Source organism: Notamacropus eugenii, chromosome 2 (assembly GCF_028372415.1).
Source record: "Notamacropus eugenii isolate mMacEug1 chromosome 2, mMacEug1.pri_v2, whole genome shotgun sequence".
NCBI classification, from domain to species: domain Eukaryota; kingdom Metazoa; phylum Chordata; class Mammalia; order Diprotodontia; family Macropodidae; genus Notamacropus; species Notamacropus eugenii.
Window position 1 is genome coordinate 3,767,497 of NC_092873.1, and position 23,849 is coordinate 3,791,345.

The following is a 23,849-nucleotide window of genomic DNA, read 5'->3' on the forward strand; positions in this document are numbered from 1 at the left end:
AGTGTATTCTCATTTTTCAGGTGAAGAACTGAGGCAAATAGGGGTTAAAGAATTTCTTAGTGCCATTCAGTAAATGTCTGAGGCCACATTTGAACTTAAATCTTCCCAACTCTAGGCCCTGTGCTCTAACCACTGCACCACCTGCTATCTTCCCTGGTCACTTAAATTTACAGTGATCATTTCCATACCTTTTATTAGGATCAACTATAGTTCCTGAATCTCAAATCATTACGTACATACATATATGTACATATATGTGTATATATTCTAGAATTATCTGTTGGACTAGCATGTCAACTTTATAAAAGTAGGCACCAAATCTTATTTCTATTACAGTATTTGTTCCAGAGGTGGGTATGGAACAGATGCACAATAAAACTATTTTTGTTGATTGACTGAGTATTTTTCACCTGGGACAAACTCTTATCATACATGTGAACCCCAGAAAAATTATTTCTGGTTTCAGATACCTTCTGTGTTTTCATGTACTCAGAACCAAAGATAATGAACTTCCTGGGATTCCTGTACTTCTACTAGTCATCCAGAGGATTCAACTAGTTCAACACAAAGGCATTTATTTAATGAAACAGTATTATACAAGGAAAACAAATTGAATGCTGTTTCCTAAACTTATGGCACATTCATCCCTAAATATATGTACCATCCTTTTGTGGACATGCACGTGGAGACCATGTGTTGTCAAAACACACGTGAAGGGGCTACCCATGACCACAATGGCTGTGGGGATCTCAATAGCTCTTAGTGATATGTTTGTCCTGTTTATACAGGGCCTCCTCCTTTATAGGAATCACATCTCCAATCACATTGTGATTTCTGAGAGTCTCTTAACTCTGGCATCTGGGCTTCACATCTTTATAGCATCTCTTGGATACTGTGTCTCCTATTTACTGTAGCAACTAAGAAGCCTCTCTTTATAAAGCTGTCAGTTCTTTAGTCATAGCTAAGGCTAGGAACCACAATATCCCACCCAGGGGACCAAGAAGCAGGTACATTTTTCTCTGGATATGATTAATATATTCTTTTACTCACTTCTTCCTACTTGTACAATCATTCTTTCCATCACAAGACCTTTTGTAACTTAGCATTGGAAAGTTCTTGAAACTCCCATGGGCTCCTAGTTGCCAATATGCATCCGTTTTAATGGTACCATTTCCAGTTCCATCTTCTAATAAACCCCAAATCACCATGAGGATCTGAAGTACTGTGGCTTTCTTGGGCTGTCCCCAAACCCTTTGAGTGTGCCAAGCAAATCTATGGATAGGGGAAGACAAAAACCTCAAAGTTTCACACTCCACTGCAAGTCGTTTTTACAATTTTCTGCCTTTCATATATGTGTGTCCAGAAATAAATCTCCCAACCTTTAAACCTCCTTGCACTAGGTTCTCTTGGTTTATTTGTTTAGAAAAAAAAATCCATTTATGTAGCAATTTAAGTTTGCTTTCTTAAGTTTACTCACTTCTTAGGTGAGAAAACAGGTACATTTGAGATTCAAAGTCATTTCTATTGACTCTAAATCAAATGATCTTTCTTTTCTCTCTCTCTCTCCCTTTCCCTCCTTTCTTCTTCCCCCTTTTCCTCCTTCTTTTCCCTTCCCTCTCTCCTTCCTTCCTTTTCCTGTGAATTTCTTTTGAAAATATGTTTTGTGGGAAATACATGGTTTTGCAGGCCAAACGCGTCGGTTAGATGTTTTGTGCCACCACTTAGTTACTTAGTGATTTTCAGCAGATCACTGCTTCTTTGAACTTGTCTCTGTTTGTGAAATGACACAAATCATAATTCTGTTTTCTACCTCCTGGAATGATTATATGTGATATTTACATGATGTAATTATGTGTAACATTTTGTAAAGCTTTAAGTGCTAGATAAATATTCACTAGATCTTCAACTTCATTGGTTCTAGCTCTGTCTCTGCTGCCACACAATAGGGTTCCTTAAGATTTGAAAGACTCTAAGTGGAAGGAAGGCTGCCCCTCAGAGATGAGGAAGGAGTGAGTTCATCTAATAAATCTGAATTCGTAGGACTGTAGGATAGGATTTTAAAGGATATCTAGCTGCCTCATCCCAGCCTATTTTATATGTATGAAAGCTGAGATGAATAGATGTCAATAGAATAGAATAGAAGTTAAGGGTCAGGTCACTAATAACTGCCAGACGCAAGATTTGAAAAGATGTCTTCCTGACTCTAATTTCAACATTCTATTCATTATGGCAAGCTACTACTCCCAAAGGGTTAAAGGTTCAGGTTTTGGCTTAAATGACTAACCAGCTTTACCAAGATCATCAAGGGATTGATTGATAGAATCAGATTGGAACATTGATAATCAATATGATGAAAAATCAGACCCATAGAAGCTTCAGTTGGCCATTGTCTTTCTTGGTCCCTCACAAAGACTCATCCTAGGTACTTACTTATAGTAACAAACTGTATGATTAGTGAGGGTATCCCTAGATCAGAAGAATAACCAATTCCTCCTTGTGCTTGCTTTTATCCTCTAAACTACTTCATGGCATTACACGGGCTTCAGGAGATCAGTAGTCAAAATTGGATGTACATGACGTGGGGCTACATGTCTCTGAATGTTCCCACTCTTCAATTTTATGAGCTTGCTATTTGGGACTATCATTCAAACTTTTTCCATTATCTGGCCTAATTAAGTTATTACTATGACTACTGACTTGGGAATATACTTTCATTCCAGTTCATTGTACAGAAATTAAGACTTTGTAGGGTGGAAAAGTGTGTGTGTGTGTGTGTGTGTGTGTGTGTGTGTGTGTGTGATCAGAGATCACAGCCAGTTCTCCTCATGTGGCCCTGTCTCTTCATCCTCAGGAATGTTTTTGGCAAGACCCTAGGGGCCCAAAGAAAGAAAGACTAGTGATTCAAAGATGACACTGAGTGTTTGTCCTTTATCCAAAGGTACTTCTTAGTGATAGTTTACTGCTGGATCACTGATGGTGGTCCCTCATTTAGTTGAGCCCCAAGGTGCATTTCTTGGAACTATTGAATAAGGTATTAGTCATTGACTAGAGGCAAAATTGTCTTGTGCATAGTGATGTTTAGGTTCCCTTCTCATACCTTGAAGGATGCTTTGGGGAGAGCTAGGGAGTAATTTCTCTACCATTTTTTAGTATTTTATTTTCCCCCAGTTACATGTAAAAACAATTTTTAGCTTTTGTTTTCAACATTTCGAGTTCAAAATTCTTTCTTTTTCTCCCCCCCTACCACACCTCTTTGAGAAGTCTAGCAATTCAATATAGGTTATACATGTGTAGTCATGCAAAACATTTCCATAATAGTCATGTTGTGAAAGAAAGCATAGACCCTCCCTAAAAGCCCCAAGAAAAATAATGTTAGAAAGTATGCTTCAGTCTTTACTCAGACAACATCAAGTGCCAGGCCTAGAGGCCTGAGGGCTACCCAAGTCTTACCTTACCTCTATCGCAGGTCTTCAGTTGGCCAAACCGGATAAACATATGAGAGAAGAGACTTTCCGGAGTCGAACAAGGGTTAAGCTTTTATTCAGGGTCCTGGTTACAAGTGCAGGGGGAATTCTTCCTTAGGAGGGAGCGAGGAATCTCCCAAGGAGGCAAAGATCTTATAATAAGAGATTGGAAGCAGAAGTGTAAGTGGGGAGAGAGGGGGAGGGGAGAGCGAAGAGAGGCAAAACGGAGCCTTCTGTCCTGTAACGACCCCTCCCGAGCTAAGAGAGCCTTCAGGCTTTCCTGATCCTAATTAAGCTCTCCAGCCACATAGTTTGCACCTGAATACCGTGCCTGTTAGATAACAATAGGTGTGCCCAGATCCTGGACAGTCTTGAGGGGGATGCTCCTCCCATCACGTTTCTCACGGGAAGAGGCGGAAATACACGAGATTGCTCGGTCTCACTCCTCGATTCCCTGGTGTTTTATGGGGGGCCTCATGAACTCTAAGATTTAGAAGTTCCCACCTTTACCCGCCCGAGACTGTCCACATGGAATTGAGCTTCTATCCCCAGCAATCAAGTTATTTCTCTGGAGATGGATAGAGTTTTTCATCCTTGGTCCTTCAGAGTTGTCTTGGATCATTGTATTGCTGAGAATAGCTGTCATTTACAACTGATCTTCTTACAATATCACTGTTATTTTGTACACAGCACGTTTCACTTTGCATCAGCTCATGTAAGTCTTTCCAAGTTTTTCGGAGAGCATCTTGCTCATTATTTGTTTTGTAGTACAATAATATTCCATCATAATCACGTATCACAATTTGTTCAGTCATTCTCCAATTGATGGATATTCCCCCAGTTTCCAATTCTTTGCCTCCAGAAAAGAGCTACTATAAACATTTTGTACATGTATGTCCCTTTCTTTTTTTAAATCTCTTTTGGGATACAGACCTAATAGTGATATTGCCAGGTCAAAGAGTATGCATAGTTTTATAGACCTCTTGTCATAGTTCCAAATTACTCTGCAGAATGGTTGAATAAGTTCACAACTCCACCAACTGTGCATTAATGTCTCATTTCCCCATATCCACTCCATCATTTGTCATTTTCCTTTTCTGTCCTATTAGCCAATCTAATAAGTGTGAGGTAGTACCTCAGAATTGTTTTCATTTGCATTTTTCCAATCAATAGTGAGTTAGAGAATTTTCTCATATGACTATAGGTAGCTTAGGGGAGTAATCTCTTGTTGTTAGGTTATTAAAAATCTCATTATGCATTTCGCTCAATTTCATCATGTAGGTGCTAAAGAGAGTCAAAATAATTAAGCTAGAGAATGGTTGTCATAGGGCAGGTGGAGAGATGTCTTGCCTACAAAAGATGGTCTCCAAAAATTCCTCTGACATCTCATCACCCTGTGATCTACTTGGTAATGAAGTTCTGTATCCTTAATAAGAATGGTCCTAGAATGATGGATAGCGTCAATTGTTGGCCCATACTTGGATCCCCTTTCCATCTTGGTGCATTTTGACAGAACTGGTCTTTTGTTAACATATCCGTTAAGAAGGTTGTCAGTACGATGCTTAGAGATATAAGAAAAATATCAGTGGAGAAGTAGAACTCAAGAGACAACTTGGCAAAACCTGGCTGAAATCCAAGGGCAAGAAGTATGATAAAGCACTTAGTAGCTCAAGGAAAATTGCAGAGCTTATTTTTCCCATTCTCTCCCCAACTCTTACTTGGTAGGGCTTGTAAACATTTAAAGGATTGATGACTATGATTAAGGACTGATGATGATCTGTGAACTCAGATGGAATGGAAAATAAAGAGGAAGTATAATGAATGGATATTAATAGCAACTCTTAAGAGGTAAAGAAACAGCAGAATCCAGAAGAAGGAGGACTGATCATAAAATATATGATAAACTCAAGGCTTACTGCCCATGTATGAGAAAGGAGAGCTGTCCTTGAATTGTTTCAGGGAGCTTTTGGGAGTGTGACAAGAGAAGGGCTAGTTGAGATTGTACCTGCATATATAAGAGGAAAAGAAGCTATGAAAAGTCCTATGTGACATCTGAGTGGTTGAATAGGATTCTGAATGTATCAGGAGTCCTCTACTCCTGTGATCAAGCTGAGTTACATGAGATGCTCTTCATCTACATTATTTTGCAACCCTTTTCCCTATAAGAGGTAGAGAAGGAAAGCCAAATCAGTGTGAACTCAAAGGATAAAAATTGGTAACAATAAAACTGTTCTGATTCCAGCTATAGTGGTCTATGATCTAAGTTATCAACAGCACACACAGTTCTGTAGAGTAAGATGTGTCATAAAAAACCTGAGGATATGATTTACAAGATAAGCCACAGAGTGGATAATTGAGAGTTAGTTACATATGGATGCAGGCACATCAGCTCCTTACAGGATGATGCCAAATCTTGAGTCACCAAGGAACTTAGCTCCATGACCTTAAGAAAGACTAAACATACAACTTGTTATAAATAATAAATGATGATTATCCTGCCTTGACCTAACCTAGTGTTTTGAGTAACAAGTCATTCACTCCTCAAAAATGAGCTTGGATACAGGGGCAAGCCACAGGGCTGATAGTTTGGGATAGCATTCAGGTAAATTGTACTGAATGTACCTCCTCCCTCAAACTGCTTCATCCCTGATTAACATTTCCATCCAAGTGAAAGAGGGATAGAACCTCACCAAACTGAACTCACATTCAAGCCCTTTATATTCTACCTTGACCAGCCTTGCTGGCTCCTAGTCATGCTATTTCATCTCTTGCCTCCATGACTTTGCATAGCTTGTCCTCTCGTCATGGAATGTACTGCCCTTTTGCCCTTGTTTCTTTGAAGGGTTAGTTTCCTCCTAGTCTCAGCTCAATTGTCACCTCTTATCAGATGCTTTTTGTGATCTCCTCAGTTGTTTCTGCCCCCCATTGTATTCATTTTTCATCTCTATACATATATCTCTGTGTATATTCTTTTTTATTAGTAGAATATAAGTTCCTTTAGGGAAAGGAATTTTATTTTTTATCTCTGTATCCCTAGTGCCCGAGACATAGTAAGTGCTTAATAAGCTTGTTGAATGACGGAAGTAATGAATGAATTTCTATAATAGTAGGACATACTTTTGTGTGGATAGCACATTGTGTTAGTGTTTATGAAGTGCGTTTATATGCATAGTTCATTAATTTCTCCACAAATCTATGAGGCAGACAAGGAAAGTATTCATTTCCCACCATTTCAAATAAAAGAACAGGATCAAAGAGATGAGATGACTTTCCTAAGATCAAGCAGTCAGGACTCCCATCGAGTCTCCAGATCTAAGTCCAACTCCTTGCCTTTTGATGGTATAGGGATTTATGGGTGGCTATGTATGTTTGAATCTTGACTTTCTTTAGCATCATACTGGGAAGACTCCTCTCCTCTTATTGACTAACCACACACATCACTGCCCTCAATTTCTACCCAATGCCAGATATATAGGCTCTCATAATTAGATACTCAGTTATCTTGGTTTGCCACAGTACCTTAGGGACAACTCTTCTTGGAGAAGACATTTCTTGTGAGTACTCTTCTCAGTGCTCCCTTTACCTCTCTGTTTCTTAAGGTGTAGATCAGGGGGTTGAGAAGAGGAGTACCTAGTGCGTATACCAGTGAAAGCAACTGGTCCTTCTTGGGTGAGTAGCTGGAATTTGGCCGAAGGTACATGAACATGCAACAACCATACTGTAATAGAACCACCATGAGGTGGGAGGAGCAGGTAGAGAAGGCCTGCCGGCGGCCTGATGTTGAGTGGATGCCCAATATGGCAAAAGTAATGAGGGCATAGGATATAGAAATAAAGAGGAAGGGGAGGGCAATGGCCAGTGTGCCTGCCACCAGCACTGAGAGCTCATGGAAGCGGCTGTGGGTACAAGTCAGGCGCATCACAGGGGGCACATCACAGAAGAAGTGCTCGATGTCTCTGGAATGACAAAAAGGCAAGTGGAAGATGAAGGCTACCAGCTGCAGGGATAAGATGAAGCCTATGGCCATGGAGGTCACCACCAGGTTGATACAGAACTTCTGAGTCATGATCAAAGGATACTGTAGGGGACAGCAGATTGCAACGTAGCGGTCATAGGCCATAACAGCCAATAGGAAGCAGTCAGTACTACCAAGCCCAATGAAGAATAGCATCTGGGTGGCACAACCCAGCAATGTGTTGGCCTTATGCCTCTTCATGGTGTTCACCAGAATGTGGGGGACCACTGTTGCAGTGTACCAGATCTCCACAATAGAGAGGCTACCTAGTAGGTAGTACATAGGTGTGTGGAGGCAGGCTTCCATATAAATGGTAGCCACAATAAGGACGTTTCCTGTGAGGATCATGAAGTAGACCAGACTGATCCCCAAGAAAACCAAGACCTGCAGCTCTGAGTATGTAGGATAAGCTAAGAATACAAACTCTGTTGATAATGATTGATTCACCCAAGTCATTGAGGTACTGAGGTCCCCTGTATGGCAAGAGAGAAAAGGATAGAATGAAGAATTAATTTATGAATATACAGAGGTATATTAGCCATCACTGCTTTAGGTCCGTTCTAATCAGAGCTTGAGATTGGGAGAGAGAATGTGGAAAGAGTGTCAGATTTGGATACAGGACTGAGGGCGCAAATTCTGCCTCTACTAGTTTTGTGATCCTAGGTCAATCACTGAGCATCCTTGAGCCTGTTTCTTAATCTGTAAAAGTAGGTTAATAATACATTAACTACCTACATCATAGGACTGTGGTAAAGATCATTAAAGTTCTTTTCAAACTTTAAAGCATGATATATGATTATGGGTGATAGTGATAGGAAATAGAAGAAGAATGAGGCAACTTGGTTCAAGGGGAAAAATCCACTGAATTTGGTGTTAGATGACTGGTAGTTCTGCTACTAATTATTTGTGTTATGTTGGGTGAGTCATTTTCTTTTCCTGTGTCCATTTCGGTGCTCTCTGAGTTAAGAGTCCTTAACCTGGTGTCTGTGAACCTTTTTTTTTTTTTTTTGAAATATTTGATAATGGTATTTAAATATACTGGAATTTCCCCCCAATTCTGGTGCATTTAAACATATTTTGAGGATGCATCTGCAAGCTTTCCCAGACTGTTAATGGAATGCATTACCCAAAGAAGAACCTCTGCATAAATCTAAGGTCTCTTGTCTTTAATTCTTATGATTTTCTGGTTCTGTTTCACCTGGTCCCAGCCATTAATACTGACCATCTGCCCACTTGTTAATGACACCCTGAAAAATGATGGATGAAGTCTTGAAGGAGAATGAAAGATGAGGAAAAGAGGACAGGAAAAGTGGGAGTGATTATGGAAGGAGGCCTTCGATAGTTTTCACCTTCTCAGGTGATGCAGAAGGAAAGAAACACTGCTAGAGAGGTCAGGATGTGATGCAGTCACAGTATTTCTGAATTGGAGGATACCTGAGAGGATATATATTATAACCCTTATCTGAGCTGAATCCCTCTCACATTTCCATGATTTTTCTATTTTCTAGGCTGCACACCTCCATTTTTCTCCAATGACTCTTCACACAGCTAGGTCTCCTTTCTGCTCATCGGCATGGTCCCTATTCTTACCTTGTCCTCGACCTGGTCATTTTCCTCCAGAATACATCATGTCCTGGATATATAATTATCCAAGAGGTTGGGAGACTAGGAGGAAGTTACAAGAGAGCCAAGAGGGCATAGGCATGCTATGAAGTGTTAACAAATATAAGGGAATGCTCTAGTAATAAAGATGCAGGACCCAAGAAGAAAAGGAAGGTCTTTGTTGCCTTACCTGGGGCCTTATCCTCACTCAGTCTCCCCAACAGCCTCAATTTAGAAAACTTGTGGGAACTGTAAGAAGCAGAGCATGATTTCTCATGGGATTCCTCCCTCTAGAAAGAGCACTGGACAAGAAACAAAGAAGCAGGGTTTGAGTCCTTACTCTTTTATCTATTAGATAGGGTTTTCTTCTCTGAGTCTCAGTATATCATCTGAAAAATGAGTACATCTGAGATCAGAATAACCTATTTGACATTTAAAGGCAGTATTACATGGTTGGAAGCAGCTTTGTATAGTAAAAAAAAAAAGGAATGACTCTGGTGTCAGAGAACTGGGATGCACATTCTTCCTGACACTTACTACTTGTGTAGTTGAGGGTCCATCACTTAAACTATCTGGGTCTCAATATGCAGAGCAGGAAGTTGGACTGGCTTGTCTCTGAGGTCCCTTCTTTCTCAGATCTATGGTCCTAGAATTTCACTAATAATCAGGAATAATCTTAATTTCAGCATGACAATGAAGTGCTACTACTTCAAGCATACAAGGGGGCATTCCTTAATTATAACAGAACATTCCCACACTAGGATTCATAGGTTCAAAGTGTAGAAACTGAAAGGAGTCCTTGGAGGTCATTTGGCCAAATACATTGTTTTGGTGATGCAGTTTTGGACCAGGGAAGGGAAGGGAGTTATTCACCATTTCTCAGACTCTGAGTGGCAGAGCTGGGATTTAGACCAAGGTCCTTTGACATAAAATTCAAGGTTCATTGTCTTAGTGATATCTTTGGTATAATAAAACTCCATCTGGAATTTTGTACGTACTCATGGGCATCACCTTTTAGAGAGGCTACCGATAAGAGGGGATGCCTAGAGAAGGTTAACTAGGATAAGAAGACCCAAGATAATATCATAAGATGACTCCTTGTGGAAATCAAGACTGTTTAGTTTGCAGAACAGAAGTCATATTAGCCCAGGGGTGGGAAACCTATAGCCTTGAGGCCACATGCAACCATATAGGTCTTCAAGTGTGGCCCTTTGACCAAATCCAAACTTCACAAAACAAATTCTTGACGTTTGACTAAATCCAAACTTCACAGAACAAATTCTTACCCTCTAGGATCTCAAGTTTGGTCCTTTGAATACAAACTTCACACAACAAATCTTGTTTTGGATTCAATCAAAGGGCAGCACTTCAGGACATAGAGGGACACATGTGGCTTTGAAGCTATACGTTCCCCACCCCAGTGCTATCCATTTGCAAATACATTAAGGACAGTCATTAGACAGAAGGATTAGATTCACTAAGGAAAGCAATCCCAAAAAAGAATGAGATGCATTCAAAGGCAATGAATTTCTTCTTATTGTAGACTTGCAGACAGAGGCCAGATAATTAGTTGTTTCATATGTTCTAAAGGTAATTCTTGAACAGTAAAGAGTTAAATTAGACAGCCTCTGTGCCATAAAAATGGGAGATATTATTACCCCAGTGATCCTGGGACTGAGGTTGGTCAGGGAGGATACCATTTTAAATATGGAGAAACTGAAGTGTAAGTTGGAATGGAACTCTGTCTGGTTTAGAATGATTGTCTAAGACATGGAAGAAGCCAGAAATCCTAACAATTAGCTCCTGACTCACTCCTTCCACCAAGCCTAGGAAATTATGAAACACTCTTGGTAGTTGAAAAAAAATAGAGGTTAGGGAGATGTTAATGAAGAAAAAATCCTAGATGAGCAGAACAGTTAAATGATGAGGGCTTTATTTTTAGTTTCACTACTGATAAGTTATGTGACCTTAGGCAATCGAAATAAATGAATCAGGCTAGATTTGATGATTTGAAATGTTTCTTCCAGCTTTCCCATTCTAAGACCCTATAGCATTTCCTTACCTCAGAAGTGTGTGAGTGCTGTAGCTCTGGGCTCTTTAGTTACATCTGCCTCCTCAGAACCAAGCCTTCAGACCCAATATCTGATGGGGAGTGCTCATAACTTTCCAGGGGACAGATCAATGAGGCATATATAACCTGGAAAGTCTGTTCAACAGGGATGGACATTTATGTAGTCTTCTTAAATAAAACCTCAATTCTTCATGCATTAGTACCCAGGCAGAAATAAATGGAAATGGGTTTTAGGGTCTCGACTCCTCAATCCCATCTCCCAGAGGTGAGCAGTGCAGCAAAATTTAGTCTCCCCTTGAGATGCTGTTGGGAGGTAATTAGCCCACAGTAGATTGTTCTCTCCACTTGGGATCTCTGTGTCTCTGGAAGATGGAGGGGACAACTCTGGAGAAGCAAAAGAAGCTGTTAAACACTTTCATGGCCATGTCATCATGGATTGTGCCAAAGGCTGAGGTTCAAATACATTGAGGGGAAATATTAGAAAGGTCTCCAATGGAGGCAGCTTAACCATCCCCTTCCTTAGTTCTCCACTTCACAATTATATGCCAATAAAATTAATCTGAATATGAAATTCTCAGATTAACAGAAGAAGTCAAAAATTTAAATAACCCAAGCTCAGATGTTTCATAGCACACAATTTGAACTCCTCTTGTGCACTTTTTATGAAATGCTTTATATTATAGTTACCCAGGTTTAAATTTTGTTCCCCATCTAGACTGCAGACTCCATGAGAGAAAAGGGAAAAATGAAAACCTTAACTGTACAAGTGCATCTCTCCTCTTAACTGCTACCTCCTGGGTCTACTCCATTAAACCCAAATCACATCGTTGGGTCATTCAGCTTCTATTTGTTTCTCAGAATCCTGAAAGGCTGGGGATTTCTGATACTATTGTCCATGAGCCCCGACCCGTATGTTTCCCATTGAGTATAAGTTAGCCAGCTAGATTTAAAACAGCTTTTAGAAAAAAAATATTTATAACATGGTATAGCAAGGACATTAGTTATAAAAACGTCCCACTAATTGGGGGTATAATCTTACCTTGCACACAGAACATCCGTGGGAGAAATGATCTCAGACTTAGAAAACTCATATGACCAAGGGTAAATTCATATCTCCTGGTCACTTGAAGTTGTTTTTTTCCTTCTTTTTGAAATCTCATGGAATTCCATGTGACATCTTTCTTTTGGAGGGGTAGTCAATATATATGGTTTGTTTTTGCTATTCTCAAAGTACTGAGACAGATGCTGCCATTAGCCATGGCAGCTTTGGGGAATTCTGCTACTAGGTCTTTGGATACTGATACCAGTGGGATCTCCAGGTTTGACTTATCAAAGTTCACAGTGTCAGAACCATAATTCTTTCTCTAGATATTTGATTGATTTTTCTTGTGAGACCTTCTTTTGGCCATGGCATGTCTCATATTATTCACATCTGGATGCCTTGTCTCCTATTAGTCCAGTCAATAGGCAAAAGGGAAGGGGGAGAGAGAGACAGATTCATGCACGGGCTCATGCACACACACACCCCACCACACACACAGAAAGAGAGAAAGAGAAAGGGAGGGAGGGAGGGAGGGAATGAGAGAGGGAGAGAGACAGAGAAAGTTCTTACAACTACACTTTCCTCTTCTCAAGAGTAATTCCCTTTTAAGCTTGGTTCAAATTGAAATTATCATATCCTGAACTCAAGAATTGGACTGATTCCAAACTGCTTGCTGGTTTTATATGTAGCCTAAGAAGCATTACCATTTCTATTTAAATAATCGCAAGAAGTTTCTTATGCTCTATCATCAGCTACTCATTGAATGATCCAAAGTGTTTAATTTCTCTTAAATTGATTAGGGGATGGATTAGAACTTAGTTTACACATTTGAATCAAACTATCTAAATCAGGTGGGGTATATGAGTGTTCAGGAACGACTTCCACCTCTGGTGTGAGGGGTTGCTGAGCCCTTTTTTGAGCTGGTCATTCACCTTTGGTGTCCACTTTTAATGCAACTCTCACCTGTGGCACTGAGAAGCTGTTGAGTACACAGAAAACACACCTTGATAAACCATCTTGGCAGATGGGCTAAACCAAGTTCAGGGCAACCAATGAACCACAAAGTCATTGGTGAGTTAGGGAGTATCTGATTCAAGAATGTGAAGACTCCTTCCTGTGGAATCGGTGGATAAGAACAATTTATTCCAATGGTCATGAAGACAGATAAGTAGGCATTGTAGTGCACTTAGAGCTTTGCAAAACATCAATGACACTAAGATCACCCACTTCATCCCTGCATCCTAAACTGTTGGCAGTCATCCTTTTGCCTTGCAATTGGACTTAGACGACTGTAGAAGAGAGAGTTAGGATGACAACTTTTTGCAGCTCTGCCTGGCTTAAATTCAATTCACCCATGAATCAAGAGATTACCCTGTGATGTCTTTGGTCCTCTTTGAAAATGAAGAACAAACATAAACAATACCAGATATGTTTATATTAATAGAGCTAGTGGTAAAACCACACTCTATTTTTCTTACATTAGAAATGTTTGGGGCTGCTCCCATGGCTCAGATATTTATACTACTACACTTTAGTTTTATGATTACTGTGGTAGACATCTCAGACTCAATATATCCAAAACCAAGTTCATTATCTATCTATCTATCTATCTATCTATCTATCTATCTATCTATCTATCCATCTTTGTATGTGGTCTCCCTTATTAGATTGTAAAGTCCTTGAGAGAGGGGCTATCTCTTACTTTTTTTTGTATCCCCAGTGCTTAGCAAAGTGCCTGACATAGTGGCAGTTAATAAATGTTCACTGATTGATGAATGCATTTTTAATATGTTAATTCAATGAATTCTTTGGGGATATGTTAAAGAAGCATATAAATTGTTATTCAAATGGATGGAGCTATGAGCCAAATTATTGGAGTATCTATACACCTAATAGGAATGCAGAACCCAAGATGCACCAAGTGGTATACAGAGGTTGAGAAACCTAGCACTTTTGATCCATACACAGTTGGAAGTAGGCTGGCACTGAAAGCTACAAGCTACCTGGTAGCTTCTATAGATGTAACACCTTGAGCAGCTCCTCTAAAGGATATCACTCAAGGCTAATTGAAATGCTGTTCCCTTGAGACCCTAATTATCTCTGTATGGGTCAAAAATATAATAGATCTATAAGGGAGTGTATTTTCCTGTATAATCTGGGAGTTAGTGTACATGTCTGAGAGTGTGTCAGTAAGAGAAGTCAGTTAATAGAATTATTCGTATGCATTTCTAGTCACACACTGGGTAAATGCAAATGAATATTCCTTCCTTTGGGTACCCTAAATGTTCAATGATAAAGTATATATATGAATGCATTTAGATATGAACCTCTGAGTCACTAGCTGATGCAAAGTCTAGCTCTGTGGGACCCATAAGAGTTGGACACTGACGATGACTCTTAGAGATCACAGAGGTGAATGTATATCAAGGTATTTCTGGAGGTAAGCAAGATTTTCCTATAGAGCAATTGAAAGCCCTGGGGCAGAAGCTGTTCTCCAAACTGGCACTATTATCTAACTTACTACAGGGCCGAGGTTATGATATTCTGCAAAGGGAAGAGAAATCTCAATGAGCAGTCAATGGACCCAGAAGCCAAATGAGGTAGAATGTGCATGACTATAGCATACCTGGGTGCATAACATGTATGCTCTATTTCACAGGGCCATATTCATTTAGACTACTTTAATCTTATTATCTTTATTAATAAAAATACACCTTAAGAAGCTTCAATTTCATCATTATGAGTATTCATTCCACTAGTGTAAATTTCAAATCTTCGTAACTTAGTATATTGTCTTCAAGAATTATCCCTGTTAGACCACGCAGATGATGAGTCTTTCCAAACTTAAGTAGACCAATCAATTGATTTGTTTTTACTAAGGACTTGGGTTAGGTACCAGAAATCCTTGAGATCCATTGTATGGATAGAATTCCCTTCAGACAATGGATATCCACCCATCACTAGGCTAATACATGATGTCTTTCCACATTGGTAAAACCTACCAGGATTCCTTTGGTTGTGGCAAGTCATAAAAAATGCAAAATGATCCTTAGTCTAGATCTGTCCTTATTTAATAATAATAGCTAATATTGACATAGCACCTTAAGGTTTGTAAAGCACTTTGCAAATATTATAACATTCCATTCTCACAGCAACCCTGGGAGGCAGGTGTTAATATTATCCTTATTTTATGGACAAGGAAACTGAGACTGAGAGAGCTTCAGTGACTGGTCCCAGGTCACACACTACAACAGATCATGGTCATGATCCATGGCAATGGAATCATTCCTCTCCAGGTGGAAAACTATATCTCCAATATGAGGAAGTGAAAATCTCCACCATCCATGTGAACAAAAGTTTGTGCCATTTTGTATATTTAATCTATCACTTTTCTGTAATGAGGTGGGAAGCATGCTTTATCATTGGTCCTCTGGAACCATTGGAATAATAGTAAGTCATTTCATTGATCAAAATTCTCAAGACAAACTCTGTTGAAAATAGTTTTTTTTCCTCACAATTCATTGCTGTCTTATGAGCAGAGAGAGATAAAAGAATGAGAAGAATCAGTATGTGAATAGATTAGATTTCTGTTGTTATTTTTCAGTCATTTCAGTTGTGACCACTTTGGGGTCTTGGCAAAGATACTGGAGTGGTTTGCCATTACCTTCTCCAGGTCATTTTACAGATGAAGAAACTGAGACAAATGCAGTCAAGTGACTTACCAAGGATCACACATCTAGAAAGTGTTTAAGAGAAAATTTGAACTCAGGAAGATGAGTCTTCCTTAATCCAGGCCTGGCCTTGTATTCACTATGCCACTAGCTGCCCCTACTCTATCCACTGCACTACCCAAATTCCGTAGATTACGCTACTGTATTGGCAGTGGCATTCATCTAGTCTTGGACTAAGATGAGGAAAAGATGAAATATGAGAGCTAGAGGGTGTAATGGAAAGAATATGAGATTTGAAGGTCCTGCATTCAAATTCCAGCTTTTCTCCCTTTACTTGTGTGATCTTGGACAAGTTGCTTCTCTCAGCCTCAATTTCCTCAACATGGGGATTGAACCAGAATACATTGAAGGTCACTTCCATCTCTTGAGGATCTGAGGGTCCTTTGTAAAATAAGGATGGGGACGGGCTGGGCTAAGTGCTCCAAAGGTACTTCCATGTGCCTACCTTCTCTGACACAGGGAAATCTGAGGTCGTGTTTGGGACAAGCCACACAACATCAAACCTCAAATGGGAATTTCTCACAGGGTTGTTGTGTGGCTTGAACATACATAAAGCACTCTGAAAGCTTTAAAGCCCCATCTAATTGCTACCTAATGTTGTATGATTCCTTGGTCCAAGGCTCCCATGGTAGTTTTATCAGGGTTGCTCTCTCACCTGAGTCATAATGCAGTGTGATACAATGGATAGAGCACAAGTTTTGTAATTAGACAACCTGATTTTAAATTCCATCCCATGCATTTACTATCTGTATGACCTTGGGCAAATCATTAACCCATCTGGCTAGTTCAGTTTCCTTAACTATAAAAGAAGGGGATTGGACTAGATAGTTCTAATATCCCTGAGAGTTTGAAAGCCATGGAATAGTGAGGAATTTTTGCAGTCAGTATTTCAGGTAGGGAAGTGACCAATGGGAAGACCATGGTGCCTATTAAGCTTTCCAAAAACTTCGTGGTGAAGAGACAATTGTCACCTGCCACATACTGAAATCATGGTAGATACACAAGAAGCCCTTATGAACTGACAGATATTCTTCTTGGCAGTTGTAGCAAGGACTCAGGAGGCCCAGATTAGGGCCAGAGTGAATATTCAGTTTTCAGCATTGTGGAAAGACGCTGCACTTTTCCATTTCCCCTCTCTAGTTTGTGCTCATGAGAACTCTGGGCTACCAGAGCTATGCTTGGTCATTCTAAAGCCTATGATCATCCTGGCTTCTTTAGTCCTCTTTCCAAGTCTGAGTCAGCTCAAACCAGTGGCTCCTAAACCTTCTTCCAATCATTATACTGCTATTTCCCCAAACACCTGTGACTGATGAGCCTAGTCACAGTTATATCCCCTTTCATCTCTGTCTTCTACCCCCTTCAACTCTGCAACCATGATCAAATTCACTCTACTATTATTTCTGAAGGGAGTGCATCAGTAGATTCTCTTTTTACTTTAGTCACCATCCATGGAACTTTTTAGTTCAAAATGTTCCTTTGTGGATACTAGATGATCCCTCTGTGGGTTTGCAGTTTGTGACAGCAGTAAGAAATACCATTTACCTTTGTATGTTACATCTCATATTAAAATGTAAACTCCTTGAAATTACACACTGCCTTTGCTTTTGTACTTGTATCGCCCAGTGTTTACACAATGTTTATCATATAGTAAGCACTTTATAAACATTCCTTCCTTCCTTCCCACTCAGAAACAAACTGTGAGAACAAAAATCTAGTGGGGATAGCTTGCATTTTTCGAGGAGTAGATTTAAAAGGAGATACTCATAGTCTAAGGGCCCTACTTAATAGAGATGGAAATTTATATAACGTTCTTTAAAAAACTTCCCAGTTTTTCATGTCTTAGAACTCAGGCCATGGGACTTAGGGTCTTGTCTCTTCAGTCCCTCCTCCCAGATGTGAATGGTACAGGAAAGAGATCTGGTTTCTCTTGAGACTCTGTTGGGAAGCAATTAACCCACAGCAGCAATCTTTCTCTCCCCTTGGAATCTCTTTGCCACTGGAATGTATGCGGGCATCTCTTGAGTGGGAAGGGAAACTGTTAAACCTTTGCATGACCACAACATTACTGATCTTGCTTAACATTGAGGTTAAATACTAGAAGGGTAGAGACAAATAAGGTGGAGTGACAGACAAACAGGACACAGGGGTCATAGGATGGGTGTCTAGAGAGCTGAATACTAGTCCTGGCTCAGTCTCTAGTTGTGTGACTTCAGGCAGATTGCTCAGCCCTCTGAATCCTGGCTTCATGTTTGCTGGCTGATGAAGTGGTTCAAGGTCAAGAATACAGGTCCTGGTTCCCTTTGGCAGTCTGAGTAAGCTCATGCAGCACTTCTCAGAACAAGGCTCTTAAATGCATAAAACGATCTACAGAAGATTAAAAAGGGAAGCCAATCATATTGAAATTCAGTTATCAAAATATTGAAAGAAAACCAAGTTCATAGACTCCAGGTTAAGGATCTCTGCTCCGGTTGATTCATTAAATTATTCTTAGCTCTCAAATGCTAGTTATCAGAGCAGAGTCATAAATTTGGGAAGGACTTTGGAATAAAGCTTTGAGGGTAGCTAGGTGGCACAGTGGATAGAGCCTCAGGCCTGGAGTCAGGACGGTTCATCTTCTTCAGTTCAAGTTTGGCCTCAGACACTTACTAGCTATGTGACCCCAGGCAAGTCACTTAACCGTTTGGCTCAGTTTCCAGATCTGTAAAATGGGTTGGATAAGGAAATGGCAAACCATTCCAATATCTTTGCTAAGAAAACCCCAAATGGGGTCAACACATGTCAGACATGACTTAAAGACAAAAAAAAGAATTTTGAATTTGGATTCTGGAATACACAACTTTTTAGCTCTGTACCCACAAACACCACCTCTCTGAGTCTCTGAGTCAGTTTTCTTATCTATAAAGTGGGGATAATGATGTAATTTTTGACATGACAGGGTTGTTCAAAGTCTTTATTCAATACTTACTAGGTAAGGAAAGTTCTTTATAAGGCTGAAATTTCAATAGAAAAGTGAACTTTGAATATCTGGTCCAGTCTTCTGGCCCTGGGTGGTACCTGTTTTATCTCAGTCCCAAAAAAGAAAAGAAACTCCTTTATTTTCAGCAAACTCTCAGGGAAGATCAAGCTTCTCAAGCTGAACAGATGACCTTGTCTTGTCTTCTCATGAAAATAAAAGGACTCTTATCAAGAAAACAACCCTAAGTCAAGAGATAGAAGGCAACTGAGAGGTCATCTGGGGGCAGGGAGAGAAGTGCAAGATTCAGAGTCAGAAAATCTAGATTCAATTCTTTATTTTGCAAAGCATCAGCTGTATGACCTTAGACAAGTCACTTCTCAGGTCCAAGTCTCCTCATTTGCCCAAGGCAGAGGTTGAACTAGATGAAGTCAAGAAACTCTTCTAGCACTAAACCTGATTCCCCTCATTTCATAATAAGGGCTCAGAAAAGGAAGTGCACCCAACATAAAGAATAAATGAGAAAGACAGGCTCATGAGATTTTAGAATCACAGACTTGAAAACGGAAGGGACCCTAGAGGGTAGATGCAGAATGGTAGAAATATAGAAATTAAGATATAAGGAGCCTCAGAAGCTGTCAAGTCTACCCCAAACATGGAAGGCATCTCCATTATAATGTACTCAACAAAGGGTCAGTCAGAGGCAACAAACTGTCAGACCCCCAACAAAGAGAGGTCCAGTTCCCTCATTTTACAGATGAAGGAACTCAGGCACAGAAGTATAGTGCCTTCTGCGAGGTTGCACGGTTAGAAAATATCAGAGTTCGGCTCCCTGACTCCAAATCCAGTGCTTTCCCAACCACACCATAATGTCTTTCTAATAGGTCTTATCAAAGAAGACTTGGGGGTTTTCTTGACCTTGATATTACAGATTTTTTTCTGGATTTATAATTTCATTAAAATTGGAAAGTCCTAGTGAGAAGCTTCCTTTAGGAGGGCAGATCAGCCTCTGCTCTGTAGTTTATGGTCTTTGAGAGTAGTATGGGACTCTTAGAAGCAAAATGACTTGTCCAGAGTTACACAGTCAGTATATGTCAGAGGCAGGCATTCCCAGCTGCAAAGTCAACTCTATTTACTATGCCAATCAGAAGACCTTCACCATATAGCAAATGGAAACTAAACGTGTGACATGTCCAACCTGTTTATTTTATGTTTCCTAGGAATTGGCCAGAGGAAGAAAATATAAGTAGAGGGTAAATTAAGGTAACTATAATTTTAAATCAAGTTTTAATATCAACAAGAATAATACAGTGGTTCTCATGGACATTCCTGGCCGTCAGTGTCCTTGTATGGAGAGGCTCTAAGCCCCCTCCTCAGGATATAGATCCTAAGATGACAAAACTCTTAATTATTTTATTTATTTATTTTTTTAATGTTCTACAATCACTACCACAAAACTATCCCACACCTACTCCCCACCATCCTCCTCCCTGCCCAAGACAGTATCCAATTCTATATAGGATCTACATATACTTTCCTACTGAATACTTTTTCACTATAGTCAAGCAGTGTAGACGAACTAAAATAAATGGAAGAAATCATATAACAAATCAAAACATAATGCGCGCGCGCACACACACACACACACACAAACATGATCTGCTACATTCTGCAAATGAATCCCATAGTTCTTTCTCTGAGTGTAGAAGGCATTTTGCCTTAGAAAACCACTGGGATTTTTTTTTAAGTTCTTGCGTTATTACGAAATTCCAAGTCTACCAGAATAAACTCTCGCACACTGTGTTCGTTGCTGTGCACAAAGTTCTCTTGGTTCTGCTCCTTTCGTTCAGCATCAGATCATATAAGTCCTTCCAGGCCTCTCTGAAGTCTTCTTGTTCATCATTTCTTATGGCACAATAGTACTCCATTACATTCATATACCATAATTTATTCAGCCATTCCCCAATTGATGGGCATCCCCTTGATTTCCAGTTTTTGGCAACTACAAAGAGTGCTGCTATAAATATTTTTGTATGTGTGGGACCCTTTCCCATTTTTATGATCTCTTGGGGATACATTCCTAGTAGCGATATTGCTGGGTCAAAGGGAATGGACATTTTTGTAGCCCTTTGGGCATAGTTCCAAACCGCTCTCCAGAATGGTTGGATAAGAAGATGACAAAACTCTTGAATGTTTTCTATCTATATTCCTCTCAGTGGCATGGGCAAGGTAGTAGATGTTGTTGTTGTTATTCAGTCATGTCTGACTCTTTGTGACCTTATTTGCTTTTTGTTTTCTTTTCCTTTTTTTTTGGTGATGATACTCTAGTGGTTGGCCATTTTCTTCTCCAGTTCATTTTATAGGTGAGGAAATCGAGGCAAACAGGGTCAAGTGACTTGTCCAGGGTCACACAGCTAGTAAATGTCTGAAGCCAGATTTGAATGCAGAAAAATGGGTCTTTCTGAGCCGAGGCTTAGGGCTTTATCCACTGTGCCATCTAGCTATCCAGGATAATGAGAGTTGAATTTAGAGGGCTTGAGTTTAAATTTCACTTTTGTCAGTTACTCCCTGTGTGACCTTGGGAAAGTCACTTAATCTCTATATGTATCAGTTACCCCATCTATAAAATGAGTGGGTTGGACTAGATGACCTTTGGGATTCTAGCTCTAAGCCTGTTAACTTGCCCTATCTGTAGATTCCCTGTATTTCTAAAGAGGGAGCTAAGTTCTTTGGAACAGTTTGTATGTCTGTCCTTTCCTGGGATAGTTTTGTAGTTAACACTTAGTGTTTCAGAGCAGCAGACAACAAATTTAAGAGGTTATGTATGAAGTATGGGAACTATGTTAGAATTGTGCTTTTTAAAGGTTTCACTGTCTTGACAACCATAGGGTTTCTACCTTGTTCCTTCATGGAGTTTCAGAGGCTGCTTTGCTGCTCATGGATTTTTTGAGAGCATCTTTGACATCCTTGTTCCGTAGTGTGTAAATGAGAGGATTAAGCAAGGGGGTAACAAAGGTATAGACCAAGGCAATCTGTCTATCCTCATCCTCTGAGGTGCTGGATCTGGGACGCAAATAAACCAGGCTACAGCATCCATATTGTAACAGGACCACAGTGAGATGGGAGGAACAGGTGGAGAAGGCCCGCTGGCGGCCCTCAGCTGAGCGGATGCTCAAGATGGTGGTGGTGATGAAGATGTAAGAGATGCAAATGAGCAGGAATGGAATGGTCAGTACAAGAATTCCTACCACATAGAGGACAGCCTGGTGAATCTGAGTATCAGCACAGGCCAGGCGTAGGACAGGTGGTACGTCACAAAGGAAGTGGTTGATCTCTCGGCGGTGACCACAGAAGGGCAGGGTGAAGATCAGTGCTGTCAGCTGAAGGGAGAGAAAGAGAGCCAGGCCCAGGGAGCCCACCACCATCTGGGTACACAGCTTCTGTGTCATGATGAGGGTGTAGTGCAAAGCATGACAAATGGCCACATAGCGGTCATATGCCATGACAGCCAATAGGAAACAGTCAGTACTGCCAAGGGTGACAAAAAAGAACATTTGGGCCCCACAACCAGCCAATGGGATGGGTTTCTGGGTTCCAAAGATGTTGGAGAGCATCAGTGGTACCACAGTAGTGGTGTAACAGATCTCTAGGAAGGACAGATTGGAGAGGAAAAAGTACATGGGGGAACGGAGGAAAGTGTGGGTGCACACAACCCAGATGATGGCAGTGTTTCCACAGAGGATCATCAGATAGAGGAGGAGAAAGAGAAGGAAGAGGAAGGCCTGGATCCTAGAGGAAGTAGTGAACATCCGGAATACAAATTCAGTGGGGCCAGACTGGTTGAAATGGATAAAGTTGGGAAGAAACATCTTACCTGCTAAAGAAAAATTAAGTCAGAGTGAGTTACTGACTTATTTAAATAAAATCATCAACCTGATGGTTCATTTTTATTATTGTTCGGCATATGTCACAGTGAAGGCTAAATTGGCTGAGGAGTACTTCCCCCCTCCCTTTAGGGGAGTGATTGGAACTGATTCTCCCTGACTACACCTGTCTCTATCTCCTGAAAACTTCTCAGGACATCATCACTTGAGGTCTCTATACCTACTCCTTATCCCTTTTGTTCCACGAGGGTAGAGAAATCCCAAAGGCTCCTTGTTCAGAGTTAAAGTTAGTTAAGCTAACTAGCTTAACTAGCTAGTTAAGTTTGGTATAAATAACTATGTATCTTCTTGATCTCTACAGAAAAGATGCTAATTCAGAATACAGTGTAATTGTCTTTATCTAGAAAAGCTATCATTAGGATACAAACACATTGGAAAATTAAAAAGAGCAAAGAAACAGTGGTAAACAATGATCCAAGGTGGCATGTGACAAGGCAACAAAAAGAGAAGAAACAGAGAGGATTCAGCAGCATTCTGGAGGCTTCTCTAAGTTGGCATGGTTCTTTCATTCCCTGCTGAGTTATCTTAATAAGATTCTTGGCAAGCCGAGGAAAGGAAACGGTTGGAGCCAATTCAAGGCTTAGAGTCAGCCTCATGAAAGTGTGCTCCATCTTTTGATACCATTTGCTTCTCACTGCTATTGCCCTTTGTCCCACCCTTCCTCACTACCTCTCCCTTACGCCTCCCTCAAAGAGATTTAAAAAAAAAAACTCAACAAAACAAAACAAAACTCTGCCCTTCAATGTCAAGCTCATTAATAGTCTCATCCTTTCACTGTCTGGGAAAACTAGAATTTCCATTGCCATTGGAGAATTAGCACCCATATTAAAGCATTCTTCTGAGTCACTATTACATTAGGATGAGATCACACCATTTCAGACTTCAAGATTCAGTTAAAATCATCTTGGCCAGTCATTTCATCTCTCTGGGTTTAGTTATCCTTATCTATATGAGGAAGGGCTTGGATTAGATAATCCTGTTTTGTTCTAGTTCCGATTGTCTGTCATATTTGCTAAGGTTCCTTTTA

The 23,849-nt window shown here is 40.2% G+C and overlaps 2 protein-coding genes across 2 annotated transcripts; both read right to left on the bottom strand.

Moving 5' to 3' along the window:
- Positions 1-6,984: 6,984 nt before the first annotated feature.
- OR10W1 (olfactory receptor family 10 subfamily W member 1) lies at positions 6,985-7,935 on the bottom strand. The gene has a single exon (XM_072637099.1). It carries the CDS (start codon positions 7,933-7,935, stop codon positions 6,985-6,987), a length of 951 nt encoding a protein of 316 aa, XP_072493200.1.
- A 13,845-nt stretch (positions 7,936-21,780) lies between these two features.
- LOC140523325 (olfactory receptor 10Q1-like) lies at positions 21,781-22,747 on the bottom strand. The gene has a single exon (XM_072638250.1). It carries the CDS (start codon positions 22,745-22,747, stop codon positions 21,785-21,787), a length of 963 nt encoding a protein of 320 aa, XP_072494351.1. The 3' UTR covers positions 21,781-21,784.
- Between the last annotated feature and the right edge of the window lie 1,102 nt (positions 22,748-23,849).

What these genes read in the sequence shown, in the direction of transcription:
- LOC140523325 (XM_072638250.1), bottom strand. Translation starts at nt 22,747, where the DNA reads ATGTTTCTTCCCAACTTTATCCATTTCAACCAGTCTGGCCCCACTGAA.
- OR10W1 (XM_072637099.1), bottom strand. Translation starts at nt 7,935, where the DNA reads ATGACTTGGGTGAATCAATCATTATCAACAGAGTTTGTATTCTTAGCT.